The sequence below is a fragment of the Dromaius novaehollandiae genome, chromosome 6 (genome assembly GCF_036370855.1).
Source record: "Dromaius novaehollandiae isolate bDroNov1 chromosome 6, bDroNov1.hap1, whole genome shotgun sequence".
Taxonomy (NCBI): domain Eukaryota; kingdom Metazoa; phylum Chordata; class Aves; order Casuariiformes; family Dromaiidae; genus Dromaius; species Dromaius novaehollandiae.
This window is the reverse complement of record NC_088103.1, coordinates 42,091,241-42,110,615: the sequence shown is the minus strand read 5'-3', so window position 1 is coordinate 42,110,615 and position 19,375 is coordinate 42,091,241. Positions and strand designations below refer to the sequence as shown.

Genomic DNA, 19,375 nt, shown 5'->3' with positions numbered 1-19,375 from the left:
GTTTTATTTTTCTGTTGCTGCGCCTTTTGACATGCTGCTTTCCAGGAACACAATTGGTAAAGACACTAACATCAGTAGTCCTTTGGGGAAAAGTCAAACTGTTTCTTCTCAGAAAACTTGCTTTTAATATGTAGTGGTATTAGACAAAACAACCCTGATAACAATGTAATGTTGGTTAAATTTAGTTGTCGTGGGAACAAGATAGAAGGAAGTTCCACATTTGTGGCAGGACACCCTGTTGTTGTGATAACTGTAAGCAGATCATAGGAGAGATTGCTCTAAGATCACTAAAGATGTTACATACAGTACTCCTAAGGCTCTGTGTGACAAGGATAAATATAAAATAATATAATAATCAGTGTCACAGAAATAATTTTACAGGCAAAACCTCCAAAATCTGTATTTAACTTTTTTAGAGTGCAAAAACCAGCTCCCTACTATCCTATTGCTAGAGGATTTAGATTTCTTTTGTGGTGTGAGGAAACCAACAATTTCCCATTCCACCCCATCCCTACAGGAAGACAGCAGCACAGAGCAAAGTAAGGAAAAATAGGCCCAGTTGCGTGCAGGAAAACAGTTACTGCCATGTTTTTGGCACCAGGCAAAAGCAGGAAGTAGGGTTTTAAGCTTAACTTCTTGTGTGAGTTCTGTCTTCTGTGAGCCTTCCCCTACTGCAGTGGTCAGGCAGGGAAACAGGACAGGGGAGTAGGAGCACATCCTATAGACCTGTTACTTTAAAGGAGCGTGCTGTATGGCTGTTCCAGGAAGACGGTATGGATATGTAACCTGCTGAGTTGCAAAGAGTTTGCACTGCTCTACCAGAAGGTAGTTGTTAATTTTTAAAGCTGTATTACATAATTCTCCAGTGGTCCAGACTCAAATACCCCAGGTAGGGGTGGGGAAAGAGTAAACCCCCTCTGACCCAGCAGCAGATGCACTGTGTGAAATGTGCTGAAAGTTAGCTAACGTGGATGCTTATAAAACTCACTGCAATGTCAAAGATTCATTTACACCTGCTGACTTAGCAGAGATCACTTAGTTTTATCCTTGTAGATTGTGTCCCTAAGTAAACAGTCAAATCATACCTGCATAAAAGCAGCTGTACTGGGTCAGACCAAAAGTCTACCTGGACAAATGTCTTGTCTCTGACAGTGGCCAGAATTGGATACACAAAGAAAAGAGGACATCTCGCTCAGCTGTCCTGAGCTGGGAGGACACTAGGAGGAAGGTGGCTTGCCCTGTTCTTTTTCCTTAGGTACCACCTTCTGGCCACTGTTGGACATAGTGCACTGGGTCAGGTGGAACTGTGGCCGGAACCAGCTGAGCCAGACTTAGGATTGCAGCCTGCCTCTATCAGACAAGGAAGTGTTCGTCTCCTTCAAAATCTTTAATAGTGGTGGCACAGCTAATGCCCTGCAGCTAAAACCTCTAAAACTCAGTCTCTCTGTTAATCCTGTTTAGGTAACATGCCAAAGGCATATTCAGACCAGGTCTAATTCCACTCTTAGTAAATATAATTGTCACTGCAAGGAAGACACCCCCCCCACATCCACACTCTCTTGCCTGTTTTACATTATTGAAGACTGGCTAACGTAAATGCTAGTTGCATGAACTACATTGGAAGGAAAGCAAAAAAACTAACAATAGAGCAAGACTGACAAACTTGAAGATAATACATTCATCAGCTTTAAATTGTAATGGTAACTAGAAAAGCTGTAAATTCTCTGGCACCACACCACTTGGATATTTTAGGCAAACTGATGCTATTACATCTCTGTGAGTAAGGGGGATGGAGTAAGTAAGCCTGGTAATACTGTGTTACTACAGCTGCCCATTATCGAACTCTGCTGGCTTCTTGCTGAATACTCTAATTGAAATGTGCCACAATAAACACAGCCTTCTCTCTCAGGGTTGCTAAATCCATCTTTCCTTTCCCTTGTTCTCAGAAATGTTTCTGTTGCCCTGACCAGAATTTTCCAGAGGAACCTAAGGCAGGCATCTGCCATTTAAGTTGTCAGCTTGGGTGATTCAGCTGTTTCCCAGGTCAAGGCAGGGAACATATATTACTAAAAAGGCCCTGGCACCTTTGATTTTGAAATAAAGAAGTCATGAGACTAGAACTAGAACTGCCTGGACCCGGCACCTGGTAGTCCAGAGGGATGAGAATAGGTAAACAAGAGAAACAAGACTGGGACAGGTAGAAAGCATCATGCCTGAGGGGCTTGCAAGGCGAGTCAGCACCTGCAAAGAAACCTTTGCTTTCGTAGCATGGACTAGATGATTAACAGCGTTGTAGCCCAAGGCAGGTCTGTCTTCTGTCTTTAGCACTGGCTAGTGTATTGAGTGATAGTGTATTAGTGGTTAAACTGGTTTAAGGAGTAGTAAACTACAGTAGATTTAAAGCTTTCAGCTTCTTGGAAAACGTAAGTCCCTGTGCAGTGCAATACGCTAACAGTTCCCCACCTCCCCAGCTTGTCATCTTTAAGTTTAGGAACATACAATGAGGGTTCAATGTCCTTTTAATGTAACTAAAAAAATCAGCAAGTCCCATGTTGGGAAATCCCAAGATCAAAGCATTTCCTCAACTGCAGCTTGTGTGCATGTGGTTATCCTAGAAGCCTATTAACAGCCAAACTGTTTTCCCTGCAGGCCATAAGAGTGGATGAAGGAAGGATGTAGGTGGGGAGGGAACTGTGCACAGCGCTGCAGCTACTGCCTTATCACACGGCGAGCAATGTGCTGTGCACTGCTGCTCGGAGAGGGGCTGCTGCCCCGTCCCTTGCATTTCCTCCTGGGTCTCCTGCATCATTCAGCAGCTGATCAAAGCAATGATCTATCCGACCCAGACTCCAGGCTGACAGCTGCCAAGGGAAGAGTGTAAGACAGTAGGGAACAGCTGTGAACATCCTTCACTTAGCTTTGTGGCTTGTTCTTAGAAATTTAACAGCCTCAAATGACTTCTCACAACACACTATTAACAAATTAGTATCAGCCTCTTTTGGTAGCTGGGGAACTGAAACAGGCAGAGGTGAAGATCAGAAGAAGCCAGTAATTTTAAGATGGAGGCTGCCAGACATCCTGTGTCACTTGTTTCCACATTGCTCAGCATTATATTGCCCTCTTTGGGAACATGCCCCCTCCCCCCTTCACCTGCAGAGGCGACAAGGCCAGCTCACACCAGGAACTAAAACCCCAAGGATGACAGAATTAGCAGCAACGTATAGTTAGCCTGAAGGGACTAGCCTGGTTTATACAGCAAAATTACAACATAAGGGATTGACTGTTTATCCTGCTTCCCTGCTGCAAGATTCTCCATTGTTCATGATCTACCTTCCCCTTTCTGCAAATGTAGCTCACATCATAGGCAACAATAAGCGAGGAAGAGTGCTAGGAGAAGTCTCTCATCCTCAACTGAGGAAAGAAGGGTGATACAGGCTGGAAAGAAGGCACTGAGTTAGTTAGTCTTTTGGAGTCTTACTAGGTCAGCATGAATGGTCATGCATCATTTCATATTTAATCAGCAACAGAAAGGCAATAAGATGAAAAGGTACGAATGACAGCTTGCATCGTCTTTGCTGCTAGGAGGAAGAAGGTGATGTCATCTGAGTTTGCACAACCAACAACTGTACACACAAAAAATGGCTGCTGGTATATTGAAGACAGGAAAAGGACGTGAGAAATAACCTGAAAACTTTCCCTCTCCTGACCTTCCAGATTTTTCTCTTATTCTAATCCCTTTTTGAGAAGAAACAGTGTCAGAAGTCATTATGAAAATGCAAGAACATTAGAACAATCCTTTTAAAGTATTGAAGCTGAGGGAGGCTGATATTTCTTTCACTGTACATACAAGACAGTCAGCACAGATGACAAAACTATTTGAACTTGTGAAACAGTATGTTTCCAGCCTAACTATCAAGCTGTAGCTTACTTGCAGATCCCAGTATTGCAAAACATAAGATCTAGTCCTGTGACTCAGTGGCCACAACTACTCAAGAAAAGAAAATTACGTGAATTGAAGGGTAGGCTGTTCAGGATTTTTTTTTAATAGGCATAAGCATGCTATGAGTCCGGTTCCTTAAGTGCAAAATTATATTTCATTTGTTTTCACACAAATGTTAGAATACAAGATCTAACACAACACTGAGATTTTCAACTTAGAAGATTCCAAAACAGAAAACAAAATAAACATTGGATGTATCATTTGTAACTGAGCTTCTCAGCTTTTTGTGGTTGTCTTTAACACCCATGCTACCTTAATTAGATACCTTAAGGCTTTTTGTTAAAAAGAAACTATGTGAGTTTCTTCACAGTAACTATGTGGCATTAAGACATCTGATTCAAAGCATGCTCAGGTTTTTCTTAGTGAATGACTTGTATTTCAGCAGACTTCAGAATAGATCCCGAACGGACCTTTCGGCATAATCTTGCAGTATTTTCTTCCTGACTGTTACAAAAGTCCTGAAACAAAGACAGCAATGCTAAAGAACCATCAAGGAAAAAAATACTAATATGCAAATGGGGGAAAAGCTGCAGAGCACTTACAGGCAAGTGAAGGCAATTGCAGTGTTTTTCTTAGAAAAGAAAACAAACCCCAAAAGTATACACTTCTCTGTTCAGAATTTAAACTACCAAATAGATGTTTAAAGTAGAATTATACACCCCTGAAAATAGGGGGTATTTTGAAGTCCTTTCATTTACTAACTGTAATAACTAGCCATTGTATACATAGTTGCCACATTCCTTATCCACATTCTAAAACAGATTTCCCTAATATATGATACATAGCAAAAGGATGACCCTTTCTCAACCTAATATTGCTTGTACATAGTTAGTGATGAGCTCTAACAGTTTCAGAATAACAAACATCCAATTGTTTAACAATATAAATATTGATTACTAAAGTTTTAATCATAAGTATAAAATCTCTATGTAAAACCACGTGCTACAGCCTATCTGTACAAAGGCCAGGAAAAAGGTTATTTTTTCATATAACAAAGTGCTACTGCAGAACTGACTGACTTTTGTGGATATTTCTGAAGAAATACAGGTTGTTTGGCTCAGAGTATTTCCCTACAAAGAATTTAAGGTCTTCCCAGAAGATTACAAAACAGTTAGTTTTAGGCTGCCTAATGAAAAAAAAAAACCCAAAAAACTGTTGAGTTATGGCTATGCAACCAAACAAGTACACATATTTTAATTTTATCTAAACTATTTCCCAGTTTTCACTGTTACTTTGAAAATATCCATCTACATTCAGTTTACACAGTGCACAATCAGATAGTGCCTGTGTTATAGCTCAAGCAGTTTATCAAGTTCATGCTCTATCTGTGGTAATGGACTATTTGATCATTCCCAGTCCATTAGGTTTTAACTAATCTGATTTTATATCAAAGAGATCAGGAATGCATGGCTGGTTATCTGGGCTTCTCAACTGAGAGCCCTAACAGCTTTTTAAATGGCTCCAGCTGTAAAGTAGCAGTTGTCCACAACCCCTCAGGAAATCCCATTTTAAATACAGTATTCCTGTCCTCTTCTCCTTTCATCAGAGGCATGGGATGGAGTGAAAAGGGGGGAACTTCTAAGGCAATAGTCCGAAAGAGGTGCTCAACTCCCACTTGAGCTTTAAAACACCTTTTCCTTTACATTATAAGGCTACCATGTCAGATTTTCCCAGACATCCTTTTTTTTTTTATACTTTAGTACTTTCAAGCAGAAAGAAGAGAACTTGTCCATTTGTTTGGGATTTCCAGATATGAGGCAGTTCAGAGCAAGAGCTGTATTTTACAGGCTGACATACCTGGAAGCCCAGAATGAGCACACAGACCAACTATATGTTCAGTATATCCCTGCACAGAGACAAGCATGTCCAAAATGCATTGATTTTACAGCACACATGCTGCAGCCTGCGTTCCAGATATCAGGAAGACAAGTCAGAGCAATAACAGAGTTATCCGACATCTGAAACCTGCAGGACAAATGGCCACTATAATGTCTGGCCCAGCCTAGACACACAGAACCATGCTGCATGTGTATACACCCGCATTATAATATGAAATACGGGAGCTATATATACGAAGTTATAGTCAGGAAAAGAAAAAGACATCAGGAATGTTGCCATATATGCCTCCATATGTTCCAGGTCAAGCTCTGATATTCTGCATTATATCATGGTAAATATGACATTCACTCTTATACCTTTAATTTTTCCATATAAAATTTAGATATTCTGATTTGTATGGCAAAGAGAGTTTTTTCATATTGGTCCATAACACTGAAGTGCACCAAAATCAGATTTTAAGCATTTGTTCAGCAGCTGCTAAATGAACAAGGAAGTTTTCTGTAGCTGGTGGAAATCGTTTTTGTTTCAGGGCTTCACAGTTAAGGGTTGGTTTTTCATTGCCATCAGAAACTTCCGTGAGTGATGCTAAAGTAGTCAAGATTTCTTTTGTCTTCAGTGAAATATCCTTGAAGAACAGAAGAAAAAGCAAGCATGAATATAGTATTAAGCATTACAATTTTTTTTACATCCATTTAACATTTAAGAACAAAAAGAAAATAATGGTAAATAACTGGTTCAAGTTAAGGAGTCCATTTATTTTAAGGAAAATTTGCAATAGCTCTTCAGTTTGCTTTTGTGCAACGCTGAATAAAGATGCAGCTGAGAGAGCACAGCCAATCTACAGGTCTCCATCGCTTGCCTAACTGAGCTCTTTGGCTAAGCTGCTCAGTTGTGAAATGTCTAACAGAATCTATTAGCTGTGGGAGGAAGTGAAAAAGTATCATTGTAAAAATCAGACTTTATAGCTGAGAAGCCCCATCGCAGTAGGACTTTTTCCAAGGTACTGACAATACTATTGACAAGGCATTTAGCAAAATACATGTGATGTAGAATAAAACTGGGAAACTAATTTTATGGGAAGTCTTAAATTCAAGACAATTCCTAAAATTTCTTCAGCAATGTGATTACCCAAGAGATAATATAAACCTAATCTGTCATCCTTAAAAAACTATATGAAGAATAAAAAGGCTCATTTGTAATAGGGCACAGATTAGGAGAAATCAACTGATTTTAGGGACAATATTCCTTATGCTTCCGCTCCCCTTAAGTTGTACTGATAAAAGTAATTTAAGTAGATTAAAAAAATAAAATTGACCTTAATGACTTGGTTGTCTGATTTATCTGGGTCTTCTGCAGACTGAACAATTAGTTGTCCTATTTCTTTGTGAAGTTTTCCCATTGTCATTGCCTCTGAATAGGAAAAAAAACGCACACACATTCATACCTATACATCTATCTTTATTTCAAATATAGAGAACCTAATATTTAAAATCCATAGTATCTTTCTTCCAAGAACGGGGTACTCATTTTTACGAGAAAATACCCCTAACTCATCTACCTCCCTTAATGAAGGTCTTTGAAACTATTCCGTTAAAAGGATTGAGGCTGCTTGTCTTACTGACTGCTATGGATGAAGTTGCTAATCTGACAATTTTACATATTCTTAATCTTTATTGTTCTTGTTGGGCTAAAGGCAATATTTGAAACAACAGAAAAAGATTTAACATCTTACAATGGCAATATAAAACTGGCTTATAGCCAGAATCCAGAAGCTATGCCAAAATGTGTTCTGTAGAGGTCTTTGCATAAAAGAGAAATGAAGTTTAACAAAAATGAAAATTTTTTAAACGCTGTAAAATGAATATTTGTGTGATATCTAGAAATGCATGTGAATAGCAAGCCAAAACAAGGAGCATCTGCATTTGATATTCACAAAGGCAGTAACCTGACATATGAACAGCCATGCTAGCGCAGGCCAACAGTCAGTCTCACAGTCTACCTCGAAAGTGGCCTTAAGCAGATACCCAAGGAACAGAAAGAACAAGACAAGCACATACAAGATTTCCCTTCAGGTAGTCTCCAAGTATTGTTAGTGTAATGCTTTTCCTCAAGATTCCCATGATATCTATGCATTCAGTAGTCCTCAACTGAATGTCTATTCCATGTAATAGTTCAACATGAACGTTTTGAAATCTCAATCATACATTTGTTGGAAGTCAAGGCATGTCTTTTCAAATTCCAAGTTTCACCAGTCTTTCAAGGTCTCAACAAAATTGAAAGACAGAAGCTTATACCTTGCCTGTTCAGAACCAGGTTCAAGATTTTTCAACTTAGGGCAAGGTTCAGTACTTACTATAACTCTAGAATAAACATCGCCAAATCCTAAACATTAGAGGCAACCAACCTTTCACTCCAGGGGAAATAGTGATCTCGCTATCTGCCAAATTCACATACACATCGTAGAGGTCCAGTCTACTGCTCACTTCAGAATCTGTAAATCCAGCAATGTAACCTGGAGAGTAGAGTTTTGGCAAGATTATCAGGCGACAACAAAATTTTCATAGTCAAAAAAGCAAAACATAACCAAGAGATCATTGAAAACTACAGTCCTAAAGTCTGTTTTTAGAGTGACTGAACACAAACTGTATCCAAGAGGTTGCTCTCTTGATATCATCAGACATTTGATGAGAAACTCTTTACCAGAATTCTTTATCTTTGAGGAGCTTAAAAAGCAGCTTCTAAAGTTGCTTTGAACATCAAAGAATCCCTAACACTACATATAATACAAAAAGATTATCACTTCAAAATTTTAAACACTCTCGCCACTTTCACTATACACTTGCAAGTAAATAATCTAATGAACTTCTTTTTTAGAAGAAGCGCCACTCAGGAGCCCTTTGTTACTGTCGAGTCAGTATTAGATTGACAGCAGAGTAATAATATGAGCAAATTTTCTTATCTATACCATGCCAATTGAGCACATTTAGAGCAGCTTTTCTCTGTGGAAGATGTTTGATGAGCACTGTTGGTAATGCAGTAAAAACACTGAAGATGGGTAGCCTTCTTCCTCATTATGCTGTATAGAGAAGTCTCTTATTTGCCACATTATGCATCATGCTGACCTTTGCATAAATGCAGGAAGAGGCCCTTGGTTATGTGTTAAATACTATATGTACACAGTGATGTCACGTACGGAAATCACACTCTTATAGCTGGTAAAGTCTGCCTGTAATTAGGAGCCAACGACTTCACTGACAGCAGTCAGAATAAAAATTTCGAACTTCAGAGTTAGGAACAGAAAAAAATCCTAAAAATAACATTACTAACCATGTAAAAGGTTAAAAACAAGTAGCTTATCTAAAGTGAGTTGATTCTATATAACAGTAAGGCTTTTGATCCATCTGATCACTAAAATCAAAAAGTGTCCAAGATGCTTTCCATACTGTAATAACTATATCTGTAATTAAAGGTAGACTGGTGAGAACCCACTCAGAATCACCAGATTAATAGTTAATCTTCCAACATATTTTTTTAGTTTATTTGTTTTTTCTAAAGAAAAATATGTGGTTTATTTTTAAACAATGGCATTAATGGCAAAATAACCATTTTTTCCAAAGAGTGCTGATGCAAGACATTGCATCAATAAAAACTAAAGTCAAATTTCATTTCTATTTTTATGAATAAATTATCACTACCTGTGCAGGCTTTTAAGGCTTCTACTTCCTCTTCATTTAGATGTACATATGAATGAAGAATTGACCAGTCTTGTCGATGCCACACTAAAGCAGGTAGAGTCCTAGAGAAATGAGATTGGCATTTGACACACATTAGATTTTTACCTGCACTACTTAGAAGTTTGACAGTATGAAATGCATGCCATAAGGAAGAACAAATATGATTGGGTCTCACTCAGCACGTGTGTTCATGAGCCACATAGAGATTTCTGCTATCAGTTCAAGGAGTTTATCATTCATTCTACTGTTAAATTTCTCCCTGAGTTTTTCAATAAATTTCAATAAAAACATAATATTAATATTGTACTATTTCTTCCCCCAAATATGGATATTTCTCTAAAAGAAGGTTCAAGATTTCCTGGACTTTTGCAGGTGGACAGGGAGGTAAGGATTGAAAGACTTATACTGTACCTGGTAAACTCCTGGATAGCTTCTATTCTAGGATGGTATACTACAATTCTTTTCTTTAACATCAGTGCTGTATAAAGGATAACTGTTTCCATTCCAAACTGAGATACTATATCTAGGAAAGAGGCGGAAAATTATTTTATATAAGATAAACATGCTGATATTCTGATTAGTTTTTGAAGAAGCTTACTAATAACAACACTGATACTACTGTTCATACTATTTACTTGAACAATACATGAACACTGGATTGTATTTTATACGGTTGGACACATATTGTTTCATATAACACACAAATGAAATCAGACTACAGATTTCTAGTATTAGTTAACCTTTGATGGAACCAGCAAGGTAAGCCTTCCGAGCATCAAAATCTTTGCTGAGAAAAGATCCATTTTCTTCACTTTGGCAGATCCCCTTTGTAAGGACTGCAATGTAACTCTCCATCATTTTAACTGGAGTCCCATGCTTCATGTAGATTCTGCATGAAAAGAAAGAGTCTGGTATTTTGACTGCAACCAGTATCAACAAACATTTGAAAAGACTGTGGTATCACCAATAGAATATCTTTGGGAAGAATCCTTGTTTTGAACACCTGGTTGAGCTTTAAGTACTAAACTGGAAGTCTTCCAACATGCACACGAGAACTTTCCATTTTAGCTATGGTACAAAGCTTTGTCACATTTAAAACTTAACTATTGTTTTTAATTTAGAAATCCATCCTGGATTTGAAAAAAAAACTATCAGTGTTAAAGTGATCCACAGGCAACCTAAATATTTTAATATGAGTGGAACAAAACAATCTCAGTTTTTCAATGCCCCACAGAACTTCTGCTCAACTTCATGGCCTTCTCAAGTTTGTGATACAATAACCTGATAATCATATCAAATTAGCTCCAAAATTTCACAAAATGCACTTGATATCAAGATCCAGGACCCAACTGATTCGAAGGAAAAGCAGAGAAAGATGCAGAGGTAGATTGTGAGAATAGGGACATGAAGGAAAATGAGCAAACGGAGTAAGCAGAGGCAGAGGGCAAGATGGTAGCCTGGCTGGAAGGAGTGAGAAGATGGAGTCACAGACCTGGAAAAGCAAAAGACTCTCTTTTTCGTAGAGGAAAAGTAAAAAGTTCATGGGTGTTGTGTGTAGTTCAGAGTTGTTGCAGGAGGTGTTTGTAATAGCAGTGGTGTGGAGGGATATAAGTTGTCCGCCATACGTACGATGACCTTTGGCTACAGTGCACTGACCTCTTCCCAAATGTTTATAATTTTTAAAAAACATGTTCTTGAAGAAAATGTGCATGTGTGGCAGAGGGAAGACCAAGACCTGCATGATAAAACATACTGGGCATCTGGCATTCTTCCAACACTTATTGCATGAACTCAAGACAACTAGATCAAATCAATCACCAATCTAGAATTTATACAGTTTGATTCACAGGTTGTAGGACAGGATTTCAGCAGACTGTTAGACTAAATGAAAACAATATGTTGCATTAGTCTTTTGGCATGACAAGATCAAAATATATACACAGTAACACTCAAAGACAAGCTTTTATACAGACCTACACAGTATCCTAGTAAAGGCTGCATATTTCTCTGGGTTGAAGTCTTTGGCCGTCAGAACAATAGAAAAGTGGGTCACCTGAGCAAGACACACACACAGAAAAATACACAGCTTGTTTTATATGATCTCAGATTAACAGAGGTGTTTACATTGTTGAATTTACTACAGTATTCAGACAAGATGTTTCAATGCTAAAAGAAAAAAGTGAGCTGTAACGGCAGATCCAATTCATTAACTGCTGAAAAGATCTGGCTAATGGATTTCTGATGTGACTCACTTCCACTGAGTCAGATCTAGTATGCACTGTATTTGCTTAATTTATTATGTAAGAGTTGCTTTTCCTTTAATGTCATGAGATCAGTTCAAAACAGATAAAAGTGTTTTGGTTTTTTTTCCTCTACAGTGGGTAATAAATTTCTAGAATTTGTTGCCAAAGAAGGTTGTGGAGGCACACAGTATTGACAGATTCAAAAAGAGATTAGACAAGTCCATGGCTAACAGGCCCATATACAGACATATCCTTTCACTTCCTTATTTGTGGACCGTGAATACTTGGAGGGTACAAGGCTAGAAGTCTGCAGACAGTGACCAGGCTCACATGTCCTCCTTAAATAGCATCTCCCACTGCCACTCTCTTGAGACAGCACTGTGCCACACATATCACTGATATGACCCAGAAGAGCTTTTTTTTTTTTTTTTTTTTTTAAAAAAAAACACCTTTAAGCTGCATAGGAGACACAAAATTTGAGTGAGGAAAGTCAAACAACATGCTTCTGTGGGCAGATAAAATTACCAGATTATATTTCTACTTAACAGTATAACACGTCATACGAAGATTGAATAAACTTAACAGACAACTCAGTGATCTTCCTCACAGGGAAAGTATAGAAGATACAAGCACATCTTCAATCTTCCAGTTATCAATGCAGTGGAAGAAAAGGTACATATGCAAGTATAGTTCAGCAATTTGGAAAAAAAAAGTTCTACAGTAATAAGGGTTCAAATGCTAGACCCTTCAGAGAGATTGTTTGACCGAACAAAACCAGCCAATCAAAAAAACCTCTTGGACTTAAAATGCAAAGTAATTAGAAATAATGATGTGAGATAACCATTAATCTGTTTAATCTGTTTTAATACTCATTATCCAGTTTGAATCCTATGTATCTGAATCTCCCTACAACTCTAACCAGCACACATCTTTGAGAAAACTGAAATATGTGGACTGTGTAAGAGTAACAGCTGCGTTGCATCCATGAGTGTACAAAACTTTGACTCACTTCCCTTCCTCACAGCATATAATGGTGAATTTAACACTGTTTAGATTACCAAAAAAAAAAAAAAAAAGCCAGAGAAAGCTCTGCAAAAATCTTCCCTGTATGCTGCTGAAAAACAAACAGGAGGTATGACAGTGAACAAAGTCCTACCTTTTTCAAGGCTGGAGAATCTTGAACTTCCACAGTTGTGATGTAGAACCATGATCTTTTATACTGGCCAAACACAAAGGTATGAAGCAATTTATTTTCATCTGTAAGGCAGCATTTTCTCAGCAATAGATTCCTCAGTTCAGCTGTTATGGATGGATAACACCAAACCCACAAAGCATCTCCATTGGTGTCTTTTTCTATGGTGGAAAGATGTTCACTGTGAGAATGCCAAACAGCAGCAAGGAAGTAAATTGATGGGTTAATCAGATTTGTTTCCTGGAATCAGATTAAAATTCCATTTTACACTGACCCTAGACATCCAGTTATGCCACTACTGTTTAAGCTGTAGGCAGTGTTTGTGCTATGAGTTTATTTTTCAAGTGTTTATAAAAAAAATCCACTCTTGACCTGCCTTGCGAGGTCCAAAACTGACTCGAGGAGGTTGAATACACGTTTATATAAGCAGGGCCCATAGGAACCAGATCAGCATATCTACCGTGTTTCCTGTTTTTCCTACTTCTGTTCTCACAGCTGAAACCCAGGAAGCCATGAGCTCAAGGCTCCCGCTGTCCTTGGCGCTGCTGGGCTCTGTTACGAAGGGACCAAAACCCCGACGGCGGCGCGCAGACGGCCCTTGGCAGAACCGCAACACGCACAGCATACGCACCAGTACTTCACTCTCGTCGCGATTTTAGGTGCTTACAGGCATATTTTACAGGGGGTAGAGCGGCTTGCAGTGCGGCGAGGCACCAGGACAGGGACCGCCCGCGCCCTGCCGCCCGGGGACTCCCCGAGGGGTTTCTGCCCGACACCCCGCTGCCCCGGCGCTTTCGGGCGCCCCCGCGGGAAGCGAAGGGAAGGGAAAGGAAGGGCAGGCCAGGGCCGGACCAGCCGTCCCGCCTCGCCCCGCTGCGGGACCGGGACTGCCGCCGCCGCGGGGCCAGCCCGGCCCGCCCGAGCGGCGCCGCGGGCCGGAGAGCCGCGCAGGGCCGGGCCGGGCCCGCCGCAGAGCACCCCGGCGCCGAGGCCCCGGCGCGGCCCTTACCGACCAGCCCCACGCCCAGCAGCAGCTGCGCCTCCGGCTCTGCCATCTTCCGCCTCCCGCCCGCGGCCCCTCGCCCGGGCCCGGGCCTGGGCCCCGGCCCTCCCCGCCGCCGCCGCCTTCCGCCCGCCGCAAGCCCCGCCCCGGCACAGCGCGGCCCGGCCCCGAGGGGCGGCGGCGGCGGCGGGGGGCGGCAGGCTGCGCCCGTGTCCCCGTCCGCGGCGGGGCCGGGCCCGGGTCGCACCGCCCATCCGCCTGCCGCCGCTGCCATCGCGCTCACCCCGGCGACCGCCAGCGACTCCTTTCCTCTCTGCTCCTCCGGCCCTGGTGCCCGTCTCTGCAGCCCTCCGTGCTGTAGCTGTGACAGCCGGCACCCCCTGCAGCCTGTCTCCCCCCGGTACTTTCTCAGTTACTTTCCAATCTGCTTCCGGATAGAAAATGAACCCCCCCAAACCCTTGGTCCATTACTCTGGGTCATTGTTTTAGAGAATCTTTTCTTTCATCACCTACATTCTTTAGCTCTGTAAATCACATGATACAATTTATGTATTTCATTTATAAACTACACACAAAAAACATTACAGTCTATGTAATTTATGTATATGCATGTTACACAAAATAAGGTTTTATTGCTCACAGAATTTTCTTACTTTATTGTCAACCATCTATTGCAGTTACACCCAGAAGCTGTGCCTGACTGTGCTTAGTGCTGAACAAAACACAGAATATACAGGCCTTGCAAATGCTTCTATAAAGTATTCACAAAAGCTTCTTTATGCGTGAAAGACAGCCTGATTAAAGCAGGGAATATTCATAAAGCATAACAGCTATTTCTGAATAACTCTATGCATGGACATGTTTATTTGAGAATAAAAGCATTTTACTTTATAGTTTGGATTAACCAAACTGAATATGCCTGAATACTCCATATATGAAGCACACATATTAATAGTGCATAAAGTGCACTAATGATACCAAGCAGCAACAGATTTGGAATAATTTGTCAGACTTCCAAAATACCCAGAATAACTAGAGGAGTATCAGAAGAAACTGTGTAGTCCTGGGAGAGGAGCCAGAGCTGTGGAGGATCACGCCTGGCTAGGGAAAGCACCAAAGGGTAGTCGCTCAAATGATTTTCATAAAGGTACAAGCTTAAAGCATAAGCATTTAGTATGCTTATCCACCATTTAGCAAAAGACATAAATACTCAGACAGTAAAAGCTGCTCCTGATAAGAAGGTGTCTAAGTCAGTCCTGGAGGGCTTTCAGGAATTTCAGAGATTCAAAGAAGTGAAGAGAATGGGCTACATAATAGCAAATGATGGTATTAAGTAGCAATAAATACAAAGTAGTACACCTGAGATCCACTACTAGAGGGTGTAAGGCCCTAGGACAAGCACTGGCTGCTGTGACAGAGGCACAAGTGGCCTTCAGACGCTAGGATGCTGTCCATTCAGATCTGGGTAGTGTCCGTGTTTGGCACTCATTTTGAGGACTTTTAAATTAATTTTATCAACACAAGAAAAGGACTTGTTCAACATTATGCATAGCTTAACGAAGACTCTACTGAATGTATAATTGTGGTTTGAAACAGAAACACCTAGGCTGTAGGAGACAGTACAGAATGCAGACTGTATTAAAATAACTTCATATAAATCAATAGTGTGCCCTCATGGAGAACGCTGTGTACAATACTGGTCAGCTCATCTCAGAAAGATACCAAGGACACATGGAGAAACTCTCAAAAGAGGACAGACGGAAAAAGCAGATTTTTTTTCTTTACTCCAGAATGGAGACACATGCAATACAGTGAAAAGGGATTAGTGTGGAGCACCTGGTGGTTGAGTTAAATTGATATACTGATGACTCTAAAACTTCCATACAGTGATTGTGTCTTTTTCCTTCTTATTTTTAATTAGTTTTCTGTTTGGCAATAAACTGGGATTACAAGACAATATTAAAAATAATTTTCTAAATGTGTGTTGCACAATAGTCACACACAAACTTTTCTGGTGGCCATGCAAGATGGTAACTGCAAAAAGTACACAAAAAGAAACCAAACAAGACTTCTTGCTTGTATACAGAAAGTATGCAGAAAGAAATATATTGAAACAGAAAAATCAATAGACAACAATAGGCTGTCTTTAATCATCATACTCCCTCTTCATTTAATTTTGGAAAATCATACTGAGTCATACTTAAGCTGGTGCTAGACTGTCAGGTCTGCTGAGGGTCACAGCTACAGCCATGATGTGTTATCAGTGCTCTTCTAGTGGCAAAGTCTGCATTTCTGCTGAGAGACTAAGAAGTCGTTTATGTTAAATGCCTCAAACAAACTCACTCTTCTGGTATTTACTAATTTGAAATACTGCATTTATTACATATTTAATTGCTGCTCTTCTACTGAGTGTTTTTGCTGCTTGTTATAGGACTTTTGGGTGTAATTCATACACTTTCATAGTTTCTGTTGTTTTTTTCAAAATGCTGAAATAGAATTTTTCAGTGAGAAAACACAGTAGTATTTTTGAAAAATATGCATTGGCACTAGTAGCTATCATCATATGTAAACTCACATTACTACTACTGCACAGAAGTAAAGTTATTGGATGGCCTGGGTTCCTCTGAAATAATTTCCCAAATTTTGAAGATTAAGAATAAATTTTCATCTGATGAAGATGAAAATGGACACAGAAGCAGGGCCTTTGTGCAATTTCTTAACCACCTCAGAAATACTATTTCTGAACTGGCTGAACAGGTTGTCAAGAGCAAATGCTCAGCATGCATAATGGCTCCTTTGCCAAAATAGTCTTCCACGTTAAACTATTTAGTTAATTCAAAAGCTTAGTTGTAAGTTACCTCGATGGCTTCATGGAGCTCCACAAGCCAGTTCCCTGATTCGGAGGACTGCTACCACCATAGAAGTATACGACTGGGTCAGAAACTGTCCTTAACCGAGTGATGTGTGTGGCTTGTAACCTAGTAACGCAGCACCTACCCCCCGGAACACCTCCTGCGGGGACACTGGGGCCTCTGCGCTCAGGAAGCGCGGCCAAATCTACCAGCTTTCTCGTACTGTCACTTCTCCACGTAACGCAGCCCCGGTCTGGGGTGAACCAGCACCGTCACAGACTGCCGGTGCTACGGCACCTATCAGAGAGGATCGGCACGACACGGGTGTCGGTTAGGAACCGATGGCGAAAACCAACCGCGTTAACCTCACGCACAGGGCTCTACTTGCCGAAACACGGCTCGTGCCGCGGAGGCCACCAGCGCTCAGCGGCTTTTGGCCGGGGCTCCGGACACCCGCCGCCGCCGCCTGGGCCTCCGCGGCCCCGGCCCCGCCTCGGTGCCCTCCACGGCCCGCGCCGCCCAGCTGCCATGGCCCCGCCGCCCCGCAGCCGCGAAGCCCGCGCGTCGGGAGGGGTTTCCGCTTCCGTAGACGTCAGCGCGCGCGGGTCACGGGGGCGCTCTCCCTTTCCGGCCTCGCAGGCTGCCTGGCTGGGCGCACGGAGGGAGCTGCCACCGCCGCCGCCCTGTGAGGAGACGCCGCTGCCGCCATCATGCCGGTGTATTTCCAGCGGCCCGAGAATGCCCTGAAGAGGGCGAACGGTGGGTGCGGGCGGCGCCGCGGGAGTTTCTCCCCCCCACTCCATGGCGGGCAGCGTGCGCCGCTCCGCTCCGCTCCGCTTCTCTCCTCTCCTCTCCTCTCCCCTCCCCTCCCCCCTTCCCTCCCGGCCGGGCCAGGTCCGCCCCGCCCCGCCCCGCGCGCGTGCGTCGCCCCGCGGCCTCTCGCCGCCGCCGCCGCCGGCCGTTAACCGCCGCCCCCCCCGTCCATCCGTCCCTCCAGTGCCCCCTCGCTGGGGAGCGGCGGGCCGGGCCGGGCGGCGCCTCCTTGCTGTGAGGGAACGGCGCAGGCCCGCTGGCGCAGGCCGCGCCGCATGGCGGAGGCGAGGCCGGGCGGCCGGGGGAGCAGGCCCGGCTCCGGCTCCGCCTCCCCGCGGGGTCCCCGGGCCACCCGCGGGCGGGGAGCAGTCCTCGGCGAGGGGGTCCCGGCGGCGGGGCGCCTCGCTGGTGCGCGCGGTGCCGCGGCGATATTGCTGTCGCTTCTGAAGGCGGCGGCTGGCTCTGCCCGCCCGAGGGCTGGCTCCCCGGCTGCGCGGGGCGCTACAGCGGCACTCGCGCACGGCTGCTCGGATGTGTCCAGCTCGGCGTTTGCCGGGGCTCCAGAATGATTTCACACCCGATCTCGTCCCCGGACTTGCTTTTCCGTGTAGGCTTCGTGTTTAGTAATCCTACCACTTATTAGCGACTCTAGCGAGAAGGCAGGTTATTAAACTCCTTAAATGCTGTGCAGGCTGATGCCTTTCAGGTTAAATGTACAGCTTTAGCTTTTCTTTTTTTTTTATAGCAACCTATTTAAGCAGTCAGCAAGAGACCACTTAGAATTCTTATCAGTACAGGGGTGCTTGCATGATGCAGATTTAAAGACATTCCAAAATTACGGGTGATATATGGATTTTAAAGTGACAGTTGAAGAGGCTGGGTAGTTTGGGAATTCTGTTTACCTCAGGTATTCAATTTTCTAACATCAAGAAAATGTTAAATAAAATACTGAATATCCTCAAAATGTCTAAATTAAAGTTATTTTTAAAATCATTTCTGCCTAAACAAAAGAGAAGACTTGGGCCAGTATATCCTGTGAGAAAGCTGTATATTAGTCTTTTTTACTGGTAAAGACGCATATATCAGAGGAGTATATACTCTACATAGGAATTCTGAAGTTTAATTATAGTCTAAGTTGAACTTCCTTAGAGAGCAAGTGACATCGTTACCCTATTGGCTTTAAACTGTTCTTTAAATCTTAGGGTTTTTTTTTTTCCCCTTTCCTGGTCTTGAAGAACAGTAGAAGGTTTAAAATTGACATCTCTTGTACTACTGCAAGTGCATTAAATTCTAATGGGTTGGAGGACTGGCGGAGAAAAGTGTACTGTTGATAAATGCAAAGAAACCTAAACTTCAGTAGGCTGACTAGAAAAAATGACAAGAAAGGTCAAGGCTTTGTAAACTGCAGAGGCCTCAATCTAGCCATGTCTGAGTATAATAAAAGGTGAGAAATTGTTCCTAAGCTAATTTACATGTCATGGAGAGCACTTTAATGTTAAACTGATGCTTCAAACTTAGGAAACTCAGTGCATCTTCCTGAGTTTTAGTTTTTATGTTTACACATAAGGCTTAAGTTAGCATTTAGATGTATTTTATGCTTCGAGTTCCTTAATGACCTCAACATACATACAGGATGTTTAGAAGCAGAAAGATCTTGAATGATTGTAGATGTGTATATTTTAAGAAAGATTGTTTTTCC

The 19,375-nt window shown here is 42.1% G+C and overlaps 2 protein-coding genes across 3 annotated transcripts in view; one reads left to right on the top strand and one right to left on the bottom strand.

Moving 5' to 3' along the window:
- Positions 1-4,020: 4,020 nt before the first annotated feature.
- Positions 4,021-16,898, bottom strand: DENND10 (DENN domain containing 10). 2 transcript variants are annotated; one of them, XM_026108171.2, is made up of 9 exons: positions 16,870-16,898; positions 12,973-13,189; positions 11,547-11,626; positions 10,314-10,462; positions 9,985-10,096; positions 9,535-9,635; positions 8,244-8,351; positions 7,155-7,249; positions 4,021-6,464 (listed from the first exon to the last, which is right to left on the bottom strand). In XM_026108171.2, exons 1-9 carry the CDS (start codon positions 16,881-16,883, stop codon positions 6,288-6,290), a joined length of 1,053 nt encoding a protein of 350 aa, XP_025963956.2. In that variant the 5' UTR covers positions 16,884-16,898; the 3' UTR covers positions 4,021-6,287. The 2 variants fall into 2 exon arrangements, with proteins under 2 accessions (XP_025963956.2, XP_064370360.1); XM_064514290.1 differs by lacking the exon at positions 16,870-16,898 and adding an exon at positions 14,018-14,158 and having other exon boundaries at positions 12,973-13,169.
- A 552-nt stretch (positions 16,899-17,450) lies between these two features.
- Positions 17,451-19,375, top strand: part of EIF3A (eukaryotic translation initiation factor 3 subunit A) — a 36,862-nt gene continuing 34,937 nt past the window's right edge. Inside the window, exon 1 of the mRNA XM_026108162.2 lies at positions 17,451-17,622. Coding sequence (XP_025963947.1) covers positions 17,574-17,622 — 49 coding nt within the window. The 5' untranslated portion in view covers positions 17,451-17,573. The remainder of the gene's footprint in view (positions 17,623-19,375) is intronic.

What these genes read in the sequence shown, in the direction of transcription:
- DENND10 (XM_064514290.1), bottom strand. Translation starts at nt 14,063, where the DNA reads ATGGCAGAGCCGGAGGCGCAGCTGCTGCTGGGCGTGGGGCTGGTCG. An exon ending in TATTTCCCCTGGAGTGAAAG is followed by an intron (nt 7,250 to 8,243) that starts GTTGGTTGCCTC and finishes TTTCCTATTCAG; the next exon opens with AGGCAATGACAATGGGAAAA. An exon ending in CAGACAACCAAGTCATTAAG is followed by an intron (nt 6,465 to 7,154) that starts GTCAATTTTATT and finishes CTGTTCTTCAAG; the next exon opens with GATATTTCACTGAAGACAAA.